At 43.7% G+C, this 21,855-nt stretch overlaps 2 protein-coding genes across 3 annotated transcripts in view; both read right to left on the bottom strand.

The window, feature by feature from the left end:
• arrb2b (arrestin, beta 2b) overlaps nt 1-10,101 on the bottom strand; it is a 38,590-nt gene extending 28,489 nt beyond the window's left edge. Inside the window, exon 1 of the mRNA XM_028973496.1 lies at nt 9,882-10,101. Coding sequence (XP_028829329.1) covers nt 9,882-9,904 — 23 coding nt within the window. The 5' untranslated portion in view covers nt 9,905-10,101. The remainder of the gene's footprint in view (nt 1-9,881) is intronic.
• A 3,895-nt stretch (nt 10,102-13,996) lies between these two features.
• On the bottom strand, nt 13,997-18,313 carry hmgb3a (high mobility group box 3a). Of its 2 annotated transcripts, none has more exons than XM_028973604.1 (5): nt 18,179-18,313; nt 15,732-15,937; nt 15,461-15,597; nt 15,043-15,217; nt 13,997-14,956 (listed from the first exon to the last, which is right to left on the bottom strand). In XM_028973604.1, the coding sequence occupies exons 2-5, from the start codon at nt 15,879-15,881 to the stop codon at nt 14,807-14,809; spliced, it is 612 nt and encodes a 203-aa protein (XP_028829437.1). In that variant the 5' UTR covers nt 15,882-15,937; nt 18,179-18,313; the 3' UTR covers nt 13,997-14,806. The 2 variants fall into 2 exon arrangements, with proteins under 2 accessions (XP_028829437.1, XP_028829446.1); XM_028973613.1 differs by having other exon boundaries at nt 15,732-15,932; nt 18,179-18,251.
• Nucleotides 18,314-21,855: the final 3,542 nt, after the last annotated feature.

Genomic DNA, 21,855 nt, shown 5'->3' with positions numbered 1-21,855 from the left:
AGTTATGTACTTAACAAAAAAAGATGGAATAACTGAAAGCATGTTTTATATTCTAGTTTCTTCAAAATAGCCGCCCTTTGCTCTGATTACTGCTTTGCACACTCTTGCCAATCTCTCGATGAGCTTCAAGAGGTCGTCACCTGAAATGGTCCAGCACCGGATCGCGTTCCACCGGCAGCATGCTGCATTTGATTAAAACCAGGAAAAGGCAGTGACTCCGCGAGGCTGTTAATAACAATGTTCAGTCAGTCTACTCCATCACCATGCACCATGTGTGTGTGTATGCTGAAGAGGGAGAACTGAAAACTGAACAGTGCATGCAAATGAGGGGAAACCCGAGAGAAAACAAAGCAACAAAAACAAGAACTGATCTAAAGAGAGCGATAAGCGCAGAATGGGCCACTAAGAGGCACGAGAGGAAGTAAGAGAAAGAAAGAAAGAAAGAAAGAGAGGAAAATGGGCAGGAAGGGTTATATCTAGTTCCCAGACCATTACAGAAGCCATTTAGTAGGTTTTGAGTCCCCTGAAAAGGACCAGCACCTGATCTGTGCTCAGCTTGCTCAACACACAAGGTATTGCAAGATAATGCTGATCCTAGATGATTTTAGATCTTTTTTTTTATTATTTAGCTCTTTTTGTACAATATGTTTATTATATACACACTCACCAAACTGTTTTATGTTTTATCGTGCAATTACATTAACGCAAAATTATGTGATTTATATTATGAATACATGGACTCAAGTGTCATTCTCTCGAAACTTACAGAATGACTAAACTGAGACCGGCTGCTCATTGTCACTTCAGTCTGCTAACCGTTCCTGCCGTGTTCCGGCCTGGAGTTGGGGAACGCAGGGTAGAGCTGTAAATCAATTTCTATCATTTCATTTGAACTCACGCGGTAAATGATCAGTCATCAAACACAATACTATAGACTTCAGTCCTACAGTAACTGTCCTTTCCGTATGATTCACTGCTTGTACATTTGTTTTGGTGATTGGTAAAAGTGTTTCACATGTTGTAAATAGTTTTATTAAAATGTACAATTTTTTAATGAAATCTCGGCCACTGTCATCAGGGGCCTTGTGGTTAAGGAAGCCCCATAAAGTTTGCCGGTTTGAATCCCAATCTACCAAGGTGCCACTGAGCAAAGCACCGTCCCCACACTCTGCTCCCCGGGCGCCTGTCATGGCTGCCCACTGCTCACTAAGGGTGATGGTTAAAAGCAGAGGACACATATCGTTGTGTCACAGTGTGCTGTGCTGCAGTGTTTCACAATGACAATCACTTCACTTTCAGGTGATGATGACCGCATTTGCACCATATATATACAAAAATAAAGGGAACACCAAAATAAGACATCCTTATTATATACTATGTTCTGAATGTGCGGACAACAAAACCACACAAATCAAATTTACCACCACATGTAGGTCTGAATTTGGAGTCACACTCAAAATTTAAGTGGAAAAACACACTACAACTTTGATGTAATGTCCTCAAAACAAGTCAAAATGAGGGTCAGTAGTGGGTGTGGCCTCCACGTGCCTGTATGACCTCCCCACAATGCCTGGACATGCTCCTGATTAGGGGGCGGATCTACTGAGGGATCTCCTCCCAGACCTTAAATAAAGAGTCCACCATCTCCTGGACAGTCTGTGGTGCGACGTGGCATTGGTGGATGGAGCGAGACATCATGTCCCAGATGTGCTCAATTGGATTCAGGTCCAGAGAACGAGTGGGCCAGACCATAGCATCAATGCCTTCGCCTGACACACTTCAGCCACAAGAGGTCTAGTATTGTCTTGCATTAGGAGGAACCCAGAGCAACCGCACCAGCATATGGTCTCATATGGTCACCAACTGCAGACCCACACCTTTATTGGGGACGTCTTGCGAATTGCCTATAATTTCCACTGGTTGTCTGTTCCATTTGCACAGCAGCCTGTGAAATTGTGCGAAATTGATTGATTAACTTTGCAATCAGTGTTGCATTCCTAAGTGGACAGTTTGATTTTACAGAAGTAAGACTGACTTGGAGTCACGTCGTGTTGTTTAAGTGTTCCCTTTATTTTTTTTGACCAGTGTATATAAAACTCTGGTGCTAACTCCTATTCTTCTGTGCCAGGTGGAGAGCCAAATAAAGTGCAGAGAATTTATTATTACAGGGGGTTTATTGCTTTTTACAGGGTTTTATCCACACCTCAGTTCTTTCTCCGTTTGTGACGTGACTTCGCGACCACAGCCAGTGTGTGGGGATGGTATTTTGCACAGTGGCACCTCAATGGCACCTTGGCGTTTCGGGATTCAAACCGGCAACCTTCCGAGTCCTTGCAAATCAAGGGGGATCACCAGCAATCCAGCTTTTTTAAAGGGTTAGAAGAGTAACAAAATGTTTTGTTTATGTAAAACACAAGGTTAAAGTATGTCCAGGTCAAAAATAAAAGCTATATGCATATTATTTCTGACAAACTACATGCATATTATTTTTAAACACACAATGGTTAATCCAGTTAGAAATGGCCACCACTGAAAAATGGACATTAATGATGTTTGTGTGGGAAAATATTTTATGAACGTCATTTTGAAATGACCAGACTTCTATCTTGATTCCATTTCCACTGTGTCGCAACTTTGCGGCGCACATTGCATTGCATTCACAGCAGGTTCAAGACACTTAACCCTGAGTGACCCCAAATTGTTCCTGTAACTTACTGATTGTACGTCGCTCTGGGTAACAACGCCTGATAAATACCGTGAATGTAATTACCGAATCGCAATCGAGTGAATTGTTACACTCGTAATCTGCACCACACACACCATGTAACACCCTATATTTTTCACCACAGTTCTCCCTGGATTCAGTTTGCATCATCAGTGGCAGGATAGGGTATAATTTCTCCAAACAAATGATAAATAGTGGGGTCTGACACACAGAACTGAAACACAACTGCACTTCTGTGCCAACAAAGAGATTAACAGTGGTTCACAGAGATGAGATACGGTTATCAAAACACTCTATACGAGACTGAATGAATCATCGAGAAGAAACCAAAGGGCAGTACACTGATACTTCCGTATGAACAGCCACCAAACAGGATGCTGCAAGCTGAATAGCCCCATACACATAAATAGATTTCATTAACAAGTAGCTGCCAAATTTTCCATGAATACATTAGCCAGGGTTGAGGCTGATTTTGAATACATTCCAATAGCCATCCTAGAGTCTGTACACATTTGACACATGATCAGCCATGCAATTATGACCACCCATTAGACCATGTTATACACCATATTTACATTTATGGCATTTGGCAGACACCCTTACAGTGGGGTTTGAACCTGTGCCTTGTGCTCTTCTGATTCAAAGCCTAATAACTCTCAAGCAGAAAGCCATCAGTAGCAGATCCTTGTAAGGTGGTGCATTCGTAGACCCCCCCCACCCCACCCCACCCCCAGTGTATCCCACAGATGCTTGATTTAATTGAAAAAAAAAATGTTTTAATATAAACATGTCCCACCCTTTATTACAGAGTATTATCATCCCAGTGCCCAGAACTGGATGAGCATGTTTACAAAATGGATAGACTTTATAGACACTCCATTTACTACTCCTTCTGCATCCTCCACCACAAAAATGAACAGGAAGAATTTAAAACTGCTTACAGCAAGCCAACCTCAGAAGTACTTGTGCCAGGAAGGCCATGAAGAGACTTATATCGGGAAAACTTTCCAAATCCAGGGTTTAGGGGTAGGTGGCAATTTTGAGGGGAAAAGCACCCGCAATCCCAGCTAGACTTTACCATGAAGCCCCCCCTGGGTGATGGACGGGCCAACTGGAGGATGAAGCTTAGGTCTAATGGGACCTCAGTAACTCCGTTCCCTGGCCTCGGAGCACACAGCGGAGTATCTCACAAAAACCTACAGACATTTCCTCCATTACTCTCTATCTCTGATGGCGCAATCCAGTGAATGGTGCAGAGGTCTTAGTGGTCCCCCTAATACTGTATCTGAAGTCTCTTTCTGAAATTCAGCCTTGGTGCAGAATTACAGCCACTTTTAGCCCGTCCCACAATGAGATTTCCCCAGGACACGTTGTTTCGGTGTCTGTAGCTTTAAATGATAATGAGGAGGAGAGAGACAGGACTAGGAGGAGAGTGGCCTATAGAAGTGAGCGGGTTTTCGCAGAATTGCCGTCACCAACACCATTCACCCACCAAAATGTTTGCCGCAGACCGGAAGTTGTGTCTGCATTTTTCCTGAAAAAATTTAATTAATCCACTTAATCAGAGTCTCGCGTGACAGAACATTTGTGCTAATTTTTACACCCAATCACCCATATGCGAGTCATGACGGTAAGTGGAGCTGATATGTTAGGGGAGGGGTGGGAAATTCTCTGGGCGGACAAAGCATGAGAAACGCGAGGTAACCTTTCCCCTTATGATGTCATAAGGGGCCAAATTGCAGATCTGACTGTCTGAGCTGCTGCTCTCTGAACGGTGAAGCAGAATGGCCAAAGCGCTCTTTATACTTATCGCCATTTCATTTCACTGCAGGACCATAGACATTCTTTAACTATAGTTAGTCCGGTTACTCGGGGTCGCGACTGCTGGAGTAAATCCTGGGAACTGGGTGCAGGGCAGTGACTCGCCAAGGACGGGGCATCAGCCCATCACAATCAGTGCTGTACATGCCGTTGGACAGCAAGAACAAACGGGAGAACCTGGAGGAAACCCGTGGTACACAAACCCCACACATACACTGAACAATCTGAACATTAAAAAATGTCTAGATAACTGGTAAATATTGCTATATATTGCTGAAGTCCCACCCCTGGTGGTCTCAGGCTACACCGTACAGGTAGTCATCTTTGAAATACAATTTATAGTCATTCAAACCGGTTACTAATTGAAACACTGGAGCGGAAGTGGAAAAAAAAAAAAAAAGTGCTCAACCAGAACCTCCATAAAAAGTACCTAATGCTGCTACACTGCTGTCTACTGCTACACAAACGCACTTTGCCACCGTGTTATGTTTTCAGATGACGTGGAGACGAGTGGTGAGAAGAAGAACAAAAATAAACTCAAGTGCGAAGGGTATGGCACATAGCGAAGCAGCAAAAGATAAGAGCGTCATCCTGCTGATGATATGCTATGCGAGTGAAGGTGAAAAGTGAAAGGCAGAAAAAAAAAAAAAAAACCCTCTCACCTCACCTCTCCTCATAAAGATCCGAAAAAAATATGAAAATCGTGATGCTCATAATCACAGTATATAGAGCCTGCACAGACAAACGCATAGCAACAGCTCTTAAGGGCTTTAAATTAGAGGCGGCTGTCAGTTTTCACACACATACACACACACACACACACCAAAAGGCAAATCCAAAAACACCTTCACAGCCAAATGCCAAGGTCACATAGACGTCACACAGGTAGGACATCAAGGCCATGGGGGTAAGAGCCAAGGAAGAGAATAAGAAAAATAATTCCCTGAATTTTGGATGGCTAGCTGGAGGACCTGGCTAGTGCTGTTACTATGGCGATGGAAAAAGCCTCTTTACGTGGTCAGGAGTGCTGTCTCTCTTGCTCACACACACACACACACACACACACACACACACATATATAGACAGAGTGAAAAGTGAAAAAAGAAGGAAAGAATGAAATAGAAAGGGATGAATAAACGACCGAGGGAATCGGAACAAGTCTGGCCCACATGAAAGTCACACAAGGACATTGTGCAAAGTAACACAACGCTGCTTACCCTGTTCCAACCTGTCCCGTCGAATGCGCCATCAATTAACCAGGGTCTAATTCACCCATGTAATCCCTTAACACCTCATTTGCCAGATTAATCAGCGAGAGGGGACTCGCCGTTCGATTATTCTCTTCTCTTTTGGAAGAAGTAGGTTACAGCAACTTGTAATGCTCATCATATTTTACGATTGATGAATGTGTTTCTTTCTAGTGTATTGTCTATAATTGAATTTAAAAGTGGCTACGCTTGGTCCTACAACACTAACCAACTTCAACTTCTGCCCTCAAATCATGGCAAACTGAAATCGTGAATACCGCACAGCCCCGTTCCCAGAATTCCCGGTTACCAGAGCCCAGTGTGCTTTGCGATGACAATGAACACTCACAATAAGAACTGAAAACGAATAGAAGAAAAGCATCCAAGTGAAGAAGGGTTCTGCGTGGAATGCAAGAAACAATGTGGCTTTAAATAGAATAGTCAACCCTGCAGGTAAAAAGCCAAGCAGACATCAACACATTTTTTAATGTAAGGACAGTGTCATTTGAACCCGATTGGACAGATTGTCATAGACCACAAACCCCATTCTCCAGTAGGCACGTCTTCAGTCAGAAGCAGCGTGATGCGGGTTTGAAGAACCTCTATTCTGGACACAGAAGGTCCGGAGCGACGCCAAAATATTTTGGCGGCCGTGCCTTTCCCTTTCGCAGTTATCAAAGCCCTGAGGCATTTGATGAATTGCTAACCTCATACGGGCTGAACATCTCAATATTAAATTCAATATCCCCTCAAACTATATTCTTCTACCTGCACCTGAAAGATTAATACAGATACAATCCTTCTTTTTTTTTTTTTTTTAAACTCTTATTTAAGATGCTGGCAGCTCTTCACACACCCAATGTGAACGAGAGCCAGTGTCTGGAGTGTTTAAAACCTTCCAACATTCCAGAACAACGCCCCCCCTGCCCCAGTTTATACCCCAGTGACATTAACAGTCCAAGGAGCTCAAAGAAGTCACGACCAAATGGCCGGCATGTCACGTCTAACAGCGGTCAAACCAGCCCAAAGTGGCAGTCCAGACTGCAACACTGACACAAACATCAGTTGACGCCTGACGTCAGGTCTACTACAGAGCCAACGTAGCCAAAGAGCTGCCGCTTTGAGCCGTAAGAGCCCCCAGGGGTGAGATTTACAGTTCCTTTGGCCAAAGCTCTCAGCACAAAGATCACATGGTGCAGGCCTGGGTGACAAAAATTTCAACATCTTGTCTGGAAGGATATTTGCAGCTGATCTGTAAAAAGTAAAATATATATTCAGGGAGACAGACTAAAATAATCAGGCTTGCAGGGCTGAAAGTAACAAAAAATGATATAAAAACTAGAGGCAACAAAAATGCATGCTGGGAATTTGTTTTTTAAGAAACGATAAACTAATGAGTGTAAATATATTTGATTAGAACTGTTATGATGTGAGGGCTTTTTTTCCCCTCAAAGGTCTGACTCCTCATTAATGCTGACAATTTTCTGTCGTTTAAAAATCAGTAAAAGAAGATGTTAAAAGAAATGATGTGATGCCACAAACATACACAGCATCACCACTCGCATCACAATTTAATTGTTCAAGGGAAACTGCCTAAAGGGTGCCCTTAAGAATGTGACCAAACGGAGGCTGCGGAATTGAAAAATTAAATGACCAATTGTTCTGATAAGCTACATGGACATTGACATTTCATTTTAAAAAGTATTGCTCGGATAAATCAACTCACTTTACATTCATTATTTACTGCATCGGGTATTAACTTGAAACTATTAACTGTAATTAACACATCATTTTCTTGCATTACATGAATCAAGTATAGAAACATTGAATATTTTATAATTGTACAGCTTGTAACTATTTTGGACAGCTACTATCTGAACACATTGATGCAGGGTGAAGCCAGAGCTTTTATTTATTTATTTATTTATTTATTTATTTATTTATTTATTAACCAGAGTCTTTCTCCGCCTCCATTTCCATTTCCTTCACACACCCCTCCAGTGCATTTCAACATCTCTCAAAATGTCACATACGTGCCAGAGTACTGATCTAACAATCCAACAACACAATGGTTTTCTGTGACACATTCGTGAATTTCCCTCAAGAACAAAAAAAAGTATCTATCTCAAAATCTAATACAATTATTTGTATGCATGAAAATAAAATCTCGGAACAGACACCATGTTGTCAAACACAGCTTAATAAAGAAGTCGGACGCTTGGAAATACATTGCATGTGGATTTGGGATATAGATCTCAATTAAATTGGCTTTAATCCCACCACACTACTTATAATGCATGTCTTCGTTCCATAACACTCTTTCTTTGCTTGTTTGTTTTTTGCTGCAAAAACTATTACTATTAGGCGCACAGTATCATGACACATGATAACCTTGAACACCTACTTATCAATAATTTTTCACGAAATATATTCCCAAATCAGTTATAGATTCAGTGATTTTCTTTTTGTTTTGTGGAAACATTTGAATATCTCCACATTTGACTAATTAAGTTTGCCCAATACAAAGGCACAAATGATATCCGATCGTCCTCATCCTCGCAGACGATTACTGCACTGCGGGGAAGGGGGTGTCTGAAATCATATTGGGAATATCCCGATTGAGGGGGAGGAGGGTACGCGGGCGGGGGGCCGGGAATGTGAGATTTTATTTTCCCTGCTCCTACTTGGTAGGCAGAGAACAGCTGATGACGCCTACACACACACACACACACACACACACACACACAGTGTCTCTCCTACACGCCGCCTCTGCAGTTGGCCTGAATGTGTGTCAATCAATACGGCCACCGGCGGATCTGTTCTGCTTCGCTATGTTTTTGTCATCAGCCCAAAGAACAACTGCCACCCCCCACTCGCCATAACAAAGAGGTTATAAGCCAATTACTATAGAGTGTGTTACTTTTCTTACACTTATCACACACACACACACACCCTGCAAAATAAAGCAGCTTGGTCAACGTTCACGTGGTGCCTCTGTGAACGTCCAGGCCCACGTGCGCAACGTACACGCATTACAAGTTCTCCAAGGCCCTGCGTCATACCCGCGTCACCGCATGAAAGAAAGGGGGTCCTGGGAAAAAGAGAGAGAGAGAGAGAATACTAATAATAATAATGGACCACATTCATCCACAGCTGAACGGTCCGAGCGAACAAGATGACTTCAGACACCCCGCCGTGGCTGCACAACGCGGCTCACAGAGTGCGCTGATGTAAAATAAAACGGCCTCCCCGGGGGTCATACATCATCGCACTCCACACACGTACGCCTTCGCCCACCACCACCCTGCGCCTCGCGAAGGCCAGGCTGCCGCGGGCTCGCCTTCCAGCTCCCAACGCGAGCCGTGCAAACCGCAACAAAGCAATTCATTTCTTCTTCTTCTTCTTCTTCTTCTTCTTCTTCAGCTCCAACTGCAACAGTTCCTGCTTGACTGTTCCATCTACCTCACGAGTCTCCCAAATGAGATGCACGCGGCTTCCTTGCAAACAGCTGCTCGTGACGATGAATCTGTCTCTTTTTTTAAGGCCACACACACGCACGCAACTTCGCATCGACACGTCAAACGTGTTTGCGAGCAGAAAATGAACTTACGAGGAAGACAAGAAGCTGCTTGGCTCAAATCAACAGTGGGTTGGCGCACAATGCATCAAATAAAGCACTGTCTAAATTCTAATTTCATTTTAGGAGAGACAGAAAGAAGGCATATTGAGGGGTTTTCTCTCTCTCTCTCGATATATCGTATCGAAACGTGCCTTATCGGTATAGTTGTCACGGGAAAGAAGCTGCCCATATGCAAACACTAAAAAACCCGGTTGGAAAAGAAGGGCCCATGTTTTTTTTCATTTTATTTCATTATATTTTATTTTATCAGAGTGGTTAAGCCGGCTGAACTGCAACCCCACCCTGCGTGTGGTGGGCTGGGGAGTCAGTCCGCCAAACCGCGGCGTTTCACGGACGTTTGCTGGAGACTCGTCCACACGGCTCTCCCCCCCTTCCCGGTCCCCCCAAATTACACTAAACCCTTCCTGAAAATAAGGGGGGACCGGCCGTGTCCGGGGGAGCCTCTTACCTGGTCCCCGCCTTGTCTCCCATCTCGGCAGAACCCTTTCTTCGGCGGTGAACAGTACGGGCGCGCTGCTCTGAGCGGGCGGCTCACGGTGTTCCGAAAGCGGGTTCCGCCACCCTCTGCTCCGAGCCCCGAGTGAGACGCTCGCCGCGCTCCCAGCCGTCGCTTCGTTTCCGCAGCTCGGAGACGGAAGCTCCGCTCTTTCGACCGCCTCTGACGGCGACCAACAGTGGGCGGGCCCACGGCGCGTGAGTGACGGCCCTTCTGGCCAATCGGGGTGAGGAGAACGGCGCGCGTCACGGAACGGTCCTCGCGTGGGCCCGCCCCTGCCCTTGGGAGTGCCTATTGGGAACCTCACTGTGGAAGACAAAGTAACAGTTACAAATCACCCTGTCTTCTGTTTGCCTGTGTAACGAGCAGCTACGCAGACAGTTACGTCTTTTGTTACCTCTGCAGACTTGTTTCGTCGCTCTCTTTAGCCCCGGTTTCTTTCCCAAGGCGCCGAAAAGCATCATTTAAATGTGCTTAGGAGTACGGGATTTAAACAAATGTGGTCATGCGTATGAAAAAATACAAATCCCGGCCCACATCCACAATTTCCAATTGATCACAGAGCGTTTCCATGCACGTAAGCATTAAAATCACACAGAGCATTCTGTAAAGTTCGCCGTAAACACTAAATCCCTAATTATCTTTACAATATAATTCAGTGAGAAATCTCATTACCAGATTCCTCCAAATGTATTACTCTGGCAACCAAGGTAAAAGCTTCCGATCTCTCTGTCGACACCTAGCGGATGCCTCTGGGAACTGCGGTTGTTTTGCAAACAGACCAACCTGTCAACAAGGTCCAGCTTGTTAGTCCATCCGTCGTTGTGTAGGTTGGCCCTGCCTACGATTGTAAGTATTAATACAAGAACACCATTTGACATTTAGTTTAAGTACCAGGAGTTAGTAAGAGCCAATTTTGTGGCTTGTAAATGTAAAAAATACCTTACCCAATGTGCAGATTGCGCAAAAGAAATCAGCACCATAGACAGCTCCTCATTATTATAGAGTAACTAGTCTTTATTAACACGAATGGCAATGGAATAGAAAGTGTGATGGGACCCACTAACAGGCCCCAGATACATTATGGGATCAACAATATGAATAAAGCTGTGAGGAAGTTTAGTTCTTATTGCCAAGACCACGGATCAGAAAGAAGCTCACCCACCCCTCATCACAATCAATGGTGGAAATGGACAGATTTTCCAACGGATCTAGTAAAACTGCCTTGAGGAAAGCTGCCATAAAGTCTTATGACAAATACAGTTTAGGGTCTGAGAAGACAGATAACTTCAAATGTATATACATACATACATACATATATATATTGTCAGGATCCGGTCCGAAATGGGGTTTCATTGTTGTCATGTGTAATGTTCCCTAATCGTTTTCACCTGTGTTAATTGTATAAAGCTGCCCGTTTCTGTTCGCCGTCAGGCCTTTAACGTTATGTTCCGTGTTCACCCATGTCCACGTCTCGGATGTCTCCACTGTCCTGTGATTCACCATTAAAACCCCTGTTCCGTGATGTCAGGTGAAAGCGTCCTTCATTCTTCGTTCCTCTTCACTCCTCGTCATCCTCTCCGTTCACCCGCCGCGTCATGCCCGCATGGACGTGACATATATATATATACACACACGCACACACACACACATATATCTATATATACATACATACATACATATATATATATATATATTTGCTTCAGTGACGTTATCTGTCTTATATATACACACACACACACAGTTTGGAATTATTACATATTTTTGCAGGTGGTTTCATGAACATTTGCTGTATATTTTCAGACGCATGCCAAAACTCACCTGCTGCGTGATTTAGCAAAAACATTTTTTCCTTCATAACAATACATGTAAAATGGTTGACCAGCCTCTGAATGGCAAAATTGAGGGGATAAATTCAACAGAAAATGCAGAAAAGAAAATGCAATATTAATGACATGGAGATCAAAGGCAGCACAGAAGTTTTTTCGAGAAAAGGCTACTGGGCAGTGTGCTCTGTTACAGCGATGATTACACTAGGACAGATCCCTGAAGTACCACTGGGCCAAGACCCAGGTGTCCAAAGGACCCAGGGCAGTCCTGAAGAAATCTGACCAATCACAAGCCAGCTTCTCTTCGGCCAGACGGTGAGTCCCAGAGGCGAAACCTGGAAAGGCCTTGTGATTCATAAAAGACTCGACTGGCCTGTCTGACTCCTTAAGCCACTTGGACCTGATTGCTGACGGCTCATGGCTCGCTGGTCTGATGTATAGAACAGACCTTAGGCGCTGTTTTGTTTAAGCCCTCCTAGACTTCATAGGTGTTGAAGACCCTTGGGCCTGTGTTTATGGTGTTCTCAAAAATTAACATGAACGAACAAAGAATTGACTTTGTGCGACTTTTTTTTACTGTTCACTGTTTAAAAAAAAGTTTTGTTTTTTTTTATCTAAGGCAACTGGCTGCAAAGCATTTTTACGTTCTTTCAATGTCACATCCGTGTTTTTTATACAGTGTAGCTGGAATGCATATTTTGTTATATTTTAAATAATGTAGTTTTGGTCGTGTGGTCCCCTTGTCCACTCTTGACCATTTGTCTCACATGCCCCAGACTGAACAGCTTTGTCTTTTTGAACAACGACTGTGTATTTCTGGCCTTTTCATCGGTCACTTGGTAATTAGGCATCAGTGAGGCCTCAAACACAGACACATGAGCCACTTTTACTTTTTATTTATTCAGTTCCATTAGCTTTCTAGATTTCAATCCAGTAACTGAGAGGAGGCTGTGATGGCTGTCACTTTTACTATTGGGATGACACTCAGCAGTAGTGTGTTCACTACTGTAAACTCTTTTAATATGTTGTCTTAAATATTTTCTGTTTTATTCAACCCTTGTTTAATTAACATTGCTGCACGTTTCTCTTATTTAATTTTTTCCTGTTTTCTTTTTATTCTTTATTTTTTAATGTCTTTTTTGTCCATGTCTGTCCTGTTCCTGGTAATTTAACTTATTTTTATTTTAATGTACAGCACTTTCGTCAGCTCCGTTGTTGAGTTAAAGTGCTTTAGAAATAAATAAGGTATGGTATGTGTATGGTTCATTGTAAAGCTACAGGCTATCCTGGCTGTCACCAGCCTTTCCGCTTCTGGTCAGTATTTTCATTTGGCAGGTCCTCCAGGACAATCCCAGTACAAATCCTGTTCAGGGTGCCATCAACCTTACTACTATTCATATAAGTACAATTTATCTTCCTGTTTGCCAAACGAATGTATGTTATTGACATTGGGGCGGTACCTTGATGCTCTGTAGCTTTTTTCAGCTTTAAATGGGCAGTGGTGGCCGGCAAGGTGCACCTGAGCAAAGCACCGTGCCCACACACTGCTCACCAAGGGTGATGGTTAAAAGCAGAGGACACATTTCACGGTGTGCACCATGTGCTGTGCTGCAGTGTATCACAATCACTTCACTTTATTATTAAATAATCACTAAAATCTATTTTACCAAATTAATTATCATAGATAAATGTGTCTTTATTATCGCCTTTGCAAGAGATTATTTACATTATTGCTGAGCAGCAATCAACTATGGCGTTAAACGCTCAGAAAGAGTGAAAGATAAGCACACCTTTCTGACAGGTACATTCATCTTCATAACCATCATGTCAAAGTAGGAGCAATTACACGTCTGTGATGGAGAGCTCCTGCGCCCACATACGCTCAGGATCACTACTTTAGATCCATTTAAATGCTTCCAGGATTACCCGGACAACAAAGTCCACGATGGACTCAGGCAAATGCGGCGTCCACTGACCAACCTCGCCTCCACTCCCTCCTGGACAGAAAGGGGGACACGGACAACAGGACGTGCCCACATCGGCCATGAGACGATGTGTGGACTCAAGAAACAAGTTTGTTGGACACCTTTGGCTCTGAACTTATTACAGTAACTCCACAGTGTAAAGCAGACGCCTGCTGTGCTTATAACGCTGTACTAAATGTTTAATAAATGTATGGACTTTCGGAACATAAATTGCACAACTACATCAAATAAATGCACGGCAAGTATGAAAAAATGTATGTATCAATTTAATTGCAAACATAGCATTCTAAACATACAAAAAGAAAAATCTTAAATACAGATAAGTACAGATTGTATCAACAGTCGCACTCTCTCGTCCTGTTAAATAAACATGAGGATTGCACAACAGTCAATATGAAAATGCACTTAGCCAAAAGGAATACAAACGAGAGAAGGGGTCTTGAAACCTTCTCGCCGCTGCTTCTGAGAAGCACATGGGCTCGGCGCTGACGGCCAACTAAAGAACTTTTCACCCTCAACAGCATGTAAGCCCCAGTTCGCCTCTAACAAAAGGGACCGGGCAGAACAGATTATTCAAACTTTTATTTATTTATGTTGTTTGCCACGAAAACTGGTGTGTGATGCGGAGGCACCCTACAGTATGTGCATTTTATTATTTTTTTTTTTTAAACCTAGGAAATAAGAACAAACCCTATTCTAAGTCAAGAATATAGTTACACACACCACCTTGAACAACTTAGGAAACAATAATGTAACGTGCTCGAACGTTGCAATGCTACCACTTGTTTAAATGCTTCTCGTTATACAACCAGAAAGGAAAATACAGTAGAATCAGGAAGACACTGGACCGCGACGCGTTAACACACACGGACACGCACACACACGGCTGGATTTTTTTTTATATATATATATATGTCATGGGACTGCAGGACACAGGCAGATGGTCCATAAGCAAGGACCAAGAGGCTCCTTAGTGTTTCCCTGACCCTACTGCCCTTCAACTGGATAGAAAATACATTGATAATATTAATAGTAAATAGTAATGATACAGGGACACAGAGGTCTACTCGTCGTCCTCGTCATCATCCTCCTCGTTGTCGTCGTCGTCCTCCTCATCGTCATCTTCGTCGTCATCCATGTAGCTTTTCATCGCAGGCTTGGGCGCAGATGCCACGGCGCCAGCCTTGCCCTTTGACATGTAGTCGGCAACATCCTGCAAGCAGAACGGCAACGTCATTAGGCTGGTCAGATGGGTGGCACGGGGCGGCACGGTGGCGAGAGGGGCGGGGCAGGTCTTACCTTCTGGTACTTGTCCTTCAGCTTGTTTGCCTTCATGAGGTAGGGCTGCTTGTTGGCATCATTCAGGGTGTTCCACATCTCGCCCAGTTTCCTGGCCACATCTCCAATGCCATAGTTGGGGTACTGAGCCTTGATTTTAGGCCGGTGCTCTGAGCAGAAAATGAAGAACCCAGAGCTGCAAAATAAACAAAACAAACATTATTACATGTTATTACACTGACCATGTGTCTATTGCATAGATATTCAGTAACAATGTGGGGGTAATATACATCAAATAAGAGTGCCTGGGGCTTAGCATTAGGCTTATTACTCACTTACCACATTACCTATCAATTTTCAAATCCTCAGATGTCATGTATTATTTCATAATAAGCAACATGCCCAGTTTTCAGGATATTTTTGTAAAGGGGAGACATACGGTGGTCTTTTGGGGGCGTTGGGGTCCTTCTTCTTGCCCCTCTTGCCAGGCATGTAATGCATCATTTCCTGGTCGTACCGCACCTTATCCTGCTTGGCCATGTCTTCAAACCTAGACTTCTCTTTGTCTGACATTGACTGCAAACAGAGCAAAATTAAATAAACAATACTGCTCGCAAACTTTTAATTCAATGATCATCAAAACCCTTTTCATCAATTTGGTCAAGGTCAGTTTAATTTGCCAAAGTCAAACCACGTCATGGCCCTCGCACCTTCCACCTCATGGAGCACTTCTTGGAAAACTCTGCAAAGTTGACAGGAATCTCTGGACTCTTCTTCTTGTGCTCCTCGCGGCAAGTCTGCACAAAGTAGGCGTAGGCAGACATCTTGCCCTTGGGCTTCCTGGGGTCCCCTTTAGCCATCGTGACCCAAAGTGTGTGATGGGTTTTCTCTCCGGTGGTCCGATTGGATATCTGTTCTGAAAGTGGGGTCATAAAAGTCATTTCACTGCGCATAAATCTGGGTTCCAGACTTAAATGCATCTGATGAATCTGTGCCGCAAATAATAATAGACTGAAATGAGGAGGCTCCATTTAAATTGGCTGCCGAAAAGGTGACACTCATCATTACTACACCCAATTTGGTGCAGGGCAAAGGACCCTCCCCGACAGAAGGATGGATGTGTTTGGATTTCTAATGAGATTCTAGCATGTTGGCTTGGCCAATGCCAATTGGAAATTCCCACTGGAATTTTCAGCCAAATGGGATTCTTCGGGAACAAAGCTTTTTATAAAAGATGGGAAAAAAGTAATTTATTCACATTTAAATTATATTTAACATCATAGTTATTAATATTAATATGGAGTGTAAAATGTTTTAATTAAGATCCATGTCTATTTTGGGTCTTGTATTCATTTTGTAAGAATTTCTTTATTTTTACATTTTATTATTAGTAGTAATACTTAAGTGTACTACTTAATATTAAGTATTATTATTTTTTTTTTTACATTTTATTATTTATTAAGTGTTTTTAACACGATTTATTAAGCACCCCGCCATATTCTTTCAGTGCCAACGCCCACAGTTTATTAATCACCTTTCTTTCATTGTCTTGTAATGTATTTGGATTTAGTTAAAAAAAAAAAATTTTTTTTAATTATTTTTATTTATTACATGTTATTTATTACTCGCCATATAAATTGCGTTCGAACCTGCTGCGCCGCGCCTCTCTGTGCGGCTCGGGCGCAATAGCGGCGCAAGTTCGGGGGGGAGAAAAAAAAAAAAAAAATAAAGGTCAACGCGATTTATTCATCATCCATTTTGTGAGAGAAACTGCTGTTTATTTTCCTCCATCTTGCATCCCGCGGTCTCACTTTCCCGGGAAACGCGCTACTTTTCACGGGCCGGCGGGCGGAGAGAAGGAGAAAGGCGGGCGGGCGGGCGGGCGGCCGCCGCCGAGACTCGGCTACTTTTCGCAGGCGCCGTCAGTGCTACGGAGTCGGTAGCCTGCCGGCGCTCCGCTGCCGTTCTTCGCCCCATTCATTAAAATGGCCTCTGCGCGACGAGCAGGAGGGGAAGGCGGCTTCGCCCCGCCGTAACAAAGCAGCGCCCCCCCCCCACCCATCCTCCGCTCTCGCCCTTTTTTCCAGCCAAAACGCGCGGTCGATGGCGGGGGTTGAAAACGCCGTCCTCGGCCAGAAACGGGCCCGCTGTCAGGCGTCGTCCGGGCGCGTTTCACTGTTCGTCAAAGTTTGCGCGGCTGGCCGCTTGGTGCAGTGCCGCCTGTAACAAAGGCTATGCGCCAGCCATTGCTGCTGCGAGGCGCTGCGCGGCGCGCGTCAAGTGCGGGAAAAGGGCGAAAGGCGGTGAATTCGTCCATTTCTCCGTCGCAGGACGGCGGAGAGAGTCGTTTCGAGTGGAAAGCGAAAAGAAGCGCCGTCGTTCGACCGCGCGCTGGTCGATTTTCCACGAAAATGGGCAAGCCCCGTTCTGCTTGTGCGAATGGCTCCTTGTCAGTGCTTTGAATCACCAGCCATTTTAATTCACCGCAGGCTGAAGACGGCGCAAAAAGCCAAAAACGCCTTTCTGGCCGTGACACCGGCGGTTTCTTCGCACGACGAGGCAGAGAGCAAGAAATCGGATGGAAACCGAATGTTTTCTGCCGAAAGGCTGCTGTTTTTCGCGAGATGCCATCGAAATGAGATCCTATGAGAAGGACAGGCTTATTCGCAGACAGGACACAGCCATCCATATTACTAGTGGCAGCGATGCGTGTTAGGAATACAGCCCGAAAGCCACTGTTTTGTTAAGTTGTCCGCTACTTTAAGAGCGGGGAAAAGAAAAAGAAACACTGTACGACACCTAAATTATATTGTGTCCGCGAAATATATACGAGCAAGTCGACATATTGGACGATATACGCCGTTTTGCGCAGATTTCCACTATTTTGCTTCTTGTTCGCATACCGCGTCGACAAATGTAGTACAATTTGCTTCAAACTGAACAAAAGCTCATATAGCTTTATATGTTTGCGCGCACAGCAGAATAAATAAGTCCGAATGTGCATAAAATACATTTTCGACTTATGGTATGGACGCGAGTAAATTTATAGGTTAAAAAAAAAAAAAAAGGAAGAACGGTCCGCGTAAAATGGTGGCTGCGCGGTGACAGAATAAGCGACTTTGCGCTGAATTTGCGACGCTCGGCCACTCGATCGTACCTGTGCGGTCGAGCTGTCTGAGGTCCTGCGGTCGGTCTCTCCTTCTCCCGTCTTCCCCCCGTTCTCCTCTTTAAAGGCTGCGCAGCAGAACCTCGCGCTAGCTCAATACGAGACTGGCCTGATTGGCCAGTTGCCTCGCCGGTTCAAAACAACCTCCACGGCCGCTGATTGGCCGGCGCCTCACGCACGGCGCGGCGCTCGCGCGCGCGATTGGCCGAGGCGGTCCCGGGTCGGCCCACCCCTTTCAAAAAAAGTGCCGCTCTGGGGAAGTTCTCCTCGAATGTCAACAAAAGTTTAAAGGTCTGCGGCGCAGGGGCCCGGCAAGGCGACGTTTCTCAGTCTGCGAGCCAACTTCAGATTTAAATGATCTCGGGTGGAAATCTCGCTCCGAGGACCAGTCAGTAAAGACACTGGAATACATTACCTGGAAGTAGAATCACTTCTCATTGTCACTCTTTACATATATTTTCAGCGGCTTGTGTTGCTTAGTTTATGTTATTTTTCGTTTGGTTTTTCTGTAAACCTTGAAAGTTATTCTTGTATTATTGTCATATTGTTCGTTCTAAATGCGCAATTGTTCTCATTTATATACATATAATATTAATAAAAAAAAACATAGCTGGAAGTCAATTAGCAAAAATCACAAATTCAAGGGCTTGAAATAATCATAACAGGATTTTAAACACATCACTTCTTCAGTACTTAACAAGTAATCTAATTAAGTAATCTAATTAATGGTGTGAGATATTTCCCAGAATTCAGGATCTTGATTCCTCATGACGATTTGATTTTCGGTTTTGGATTTGCAGAGTCTTTCGTGACTCAGCTGTTCAGATGCTCATTCTAGGAGCCATGACATTGAAGAGTCTAGATAAATTCTTTCCTTGTACCATGAGAGATGATGGTACCAGTGGGAAGGGTTTTAGAGATTGAATAGCGCTTACATTTACATTTACATTTACAGCATTTATCAGACGCCCTTATCCAGAGCGACTTACAATCAGTAGTTACAGGGACAGTCCCCCCCTGGAGCAATTTTAGGGTTAAGTGTCTTGCTCAGGGACACAATGGTAGTAAGTGGGATTCGAACCCGGGTCTTCTGGTTCATAGGCGAGTGTGTTACCCACTAGGCTACTACCACCCTTAGAGGCGCTTAGAGGCAGACTAGTCAGAAGTGAGTTACAGTAGTTTGGAGATGACCAGAGATCTGACAAGTATCTGGGTAGCCTGTGTTGATAAAAAATCCCTGTAATATTGTAGAGAAGGAATTGACATGAGCAAGAGAGATTGGAAATGTGAGATGAGTATACATGGTTACGCCAAAGTTTCATGCAGTGACAGTATGAGATATTGGGGAACTGTCCAGGGAGATTTTGGGGAGGAATCGGCTGGGATGAATAGAAGCTCAGATTTGCTGGGGTTCCATCCAGGATGAGATATAAGACAGGGAAGCAGAGATCTTGGTGGACACTTAATAGCAGACAAAAGAAGAAAGGTCTGGTGTCATCTGCACAGCAGCGGTGGGATAATACATGAAAGGATATGACCTCACCAAGAGAAAACAGGAGAGGGTCAAGTACTGAGTCCTGAGGGACAAGGTGGTAGTAGCCTAGTAGGTAACACACTCGCCTATGAACCAGAAGACAAAGTCACAGGTTCAAATCCCACTTACTACCGTTGTGTCCATGAGCAAGACACTTAACCCTGAGTGTCTCCAGGGGGACTGTCCCTGTAACTACTGATTTTAAGGTGCTCTGGATAAGGGTGTATGATAAATGCTGTAAATTTAAATGTACTGTAGTTCAGTAACGTAAGAATAAAACAGGAAGTTTAACTGGACCACAGCTGTGCATGGATGACATCACATCAGAACTGTGATGAGAAATGGCGGTTACAAGTGTTCATGAGAAATGTAATAAGCAAATAAACACACAACATTAACGTAATTATACAATTCTTTTGTATAAATAAATAATATAAATATAGGGGTGGTAGTAGTGGTTAACACACTCGCCTATGAACCAGAAGACCCAGGTTCAAGGGGGGGGAACTGTCCCTGTATCTACTGATTGTAAGTCGCTCTGGATAAGGGCGTCTGGTAAATGCCGTAAAATGTAAAATGTAAATGTATTTTATGAACTGGACTAGTAAGCTTTGGGGCTAAACCTATTGTATGTATTTTTAGTCTATATAAGAAATAAATGTTGTTGTTGTTGTAAAATAAATCTTCATAGTGCCACCATGTTTTGCACTAATGACAGGCTTGTAATCTTTGGGGACATGGAACAGCCAGATGGCGGTAAGATTACTTGGGTTAGTTTGAATGGGAATACATAGAGAAAAAAAAAGAGCCAAACATAACTGTGAAATAGAGGTGTGAATTCTGTCATAACTGTGGATCATGTGTTACAAAACAAATATCGCATTGTCTGCTATTTATTGGTCTTTGGGCTCAGCGCCCTACTTGCATTCACAACAGGCAGTCCTATTCATGCATCCCAGTTCCTCAGCAGGGGGAAAAAATTTATCCTGCACAACCATAGTCCCCCTGCAGTGTTCTTTTTTTTGCCCTTTGATAACACTCAAGACAGAGACAGAGATTAAGAGACCTACAAGTGCCCCAAATACAAAAGAAATGGAATATACAGCAACGATAAGCAAAAGTTTATACTCCGTCCCAATCACATGGCATTGGTAACCAAGGCGATCTTCCCATGCCTTCAGTGTTTCCATGAGCCACCAGAGCAATTTCAGCCCTCTCTATCTTCAATAATCTTGTCAACACTCATCTCCACTCAGCAATCACCTTCATATTCCAATGCTTGAACTAAAGTATCATTTTCAATTACAGTACAGGCCAAAAGTTTGGACACACCTTCTTATTCAATGTGTTTTCTTTATTTTCATGACCATTTACATTGGTAGATTCTCACTAAAGGCATTAAAAGTGAATGAACACATGTGGGGAATGCTAAGAGTGTGCAAAGCAGTAATCAGAGCAAAGGGTGGCTATTTTGAAGAAACTAGAATATGAAATATTTCACCTCTTTTTGTTAAGTACAGAACTCCACATGTGTTCATTCATAGTTTTGATGCCTTCAGTCAGAATCTACCAACGTAAATGGTCATGAAAATAAAGAAAACACATTGAATGAGAAGGTGTGTCCAAACTTTTGGCCTGTACTGTATATATAGCAAGTTGACTCAGGTGTTGACCCAAAGAACTCAAAAACTCCTGAACCGTACCTCTCCTCTGCTTGGGGAAATTGCTAGATTCTTCTTGCGGATCATTTTCTTTTATTTAAATTTCCGTTAGTAACACGCAGAAAATTTGAAGCAACTGAGATGCGCCTCTTAAGATGACAGAAATGAAGAACATTAGCTGCTGAATGACCAAGGCCTTTATGTCGTTGTCTGCGCTACGAGGGAAAGTTGGCCATGCAACCAGTCTGCCACTTCCTCTAAGAGGACTGAAGCTTCATTTCCCAGTCAGTGGGGTGATTTAAATCCCACCAGCAGCTACTCCTCTTGAATAAGGGAAAGACAGAGCCAGTGTGCTGCTTTTAGAGGAACCGCCCTACAGCTCCCTCGCTGGTTGCCAGATCTTGCCATGTGCCCAACCTGGAGCGAAGTTGTACCTGTCATGGACCTTGTGTCACCGTGTCTCAGTCTTTACC

The sequence above is a fragment of the Denticeps clupeoides genome, chromosome 1, assembly GCF_900700375.1.
Source record: "Denticeps clupeoides chromosome 1, fDenClu1.1, whole genome shotgun sequence".
Lineage (NCBI taxonomy): Eukaryota > Metazoa > Chordata > Actinopteri > Clupeiformes > Denticipitidae > Denticeps > Denticeps clupeoides.
This window is presented reverse-complemented; position numbering and strand designations above follow the sequence as displayed.

Excerpts from the sequence above, each read along its gene's own strand:
- hmgb3a (XM_028973604.1), bottom strand. The coding sequence starts at position 15,881 with ATGGCTAAAGGGGACCCCAGGAAGCCCAAGGGCAAGATGTCTGCCTAC. Across the intron at positions 15,598-15,731 it reads AGTGCTCCATGAGGTGGAAG|TCAATGTCAGACAAAGAGAA; the intron begins GTGCGAGGGCCA and ends CTCTGTTTGCAG. Across the intron at positions 14,957-15,042 it reads TGAAGGACAAGTACCAGAAG|GATGTTGCCGACTACATGTC; the intron begins GTAAGACCTGCC and ends TTCTGCTTGCAG.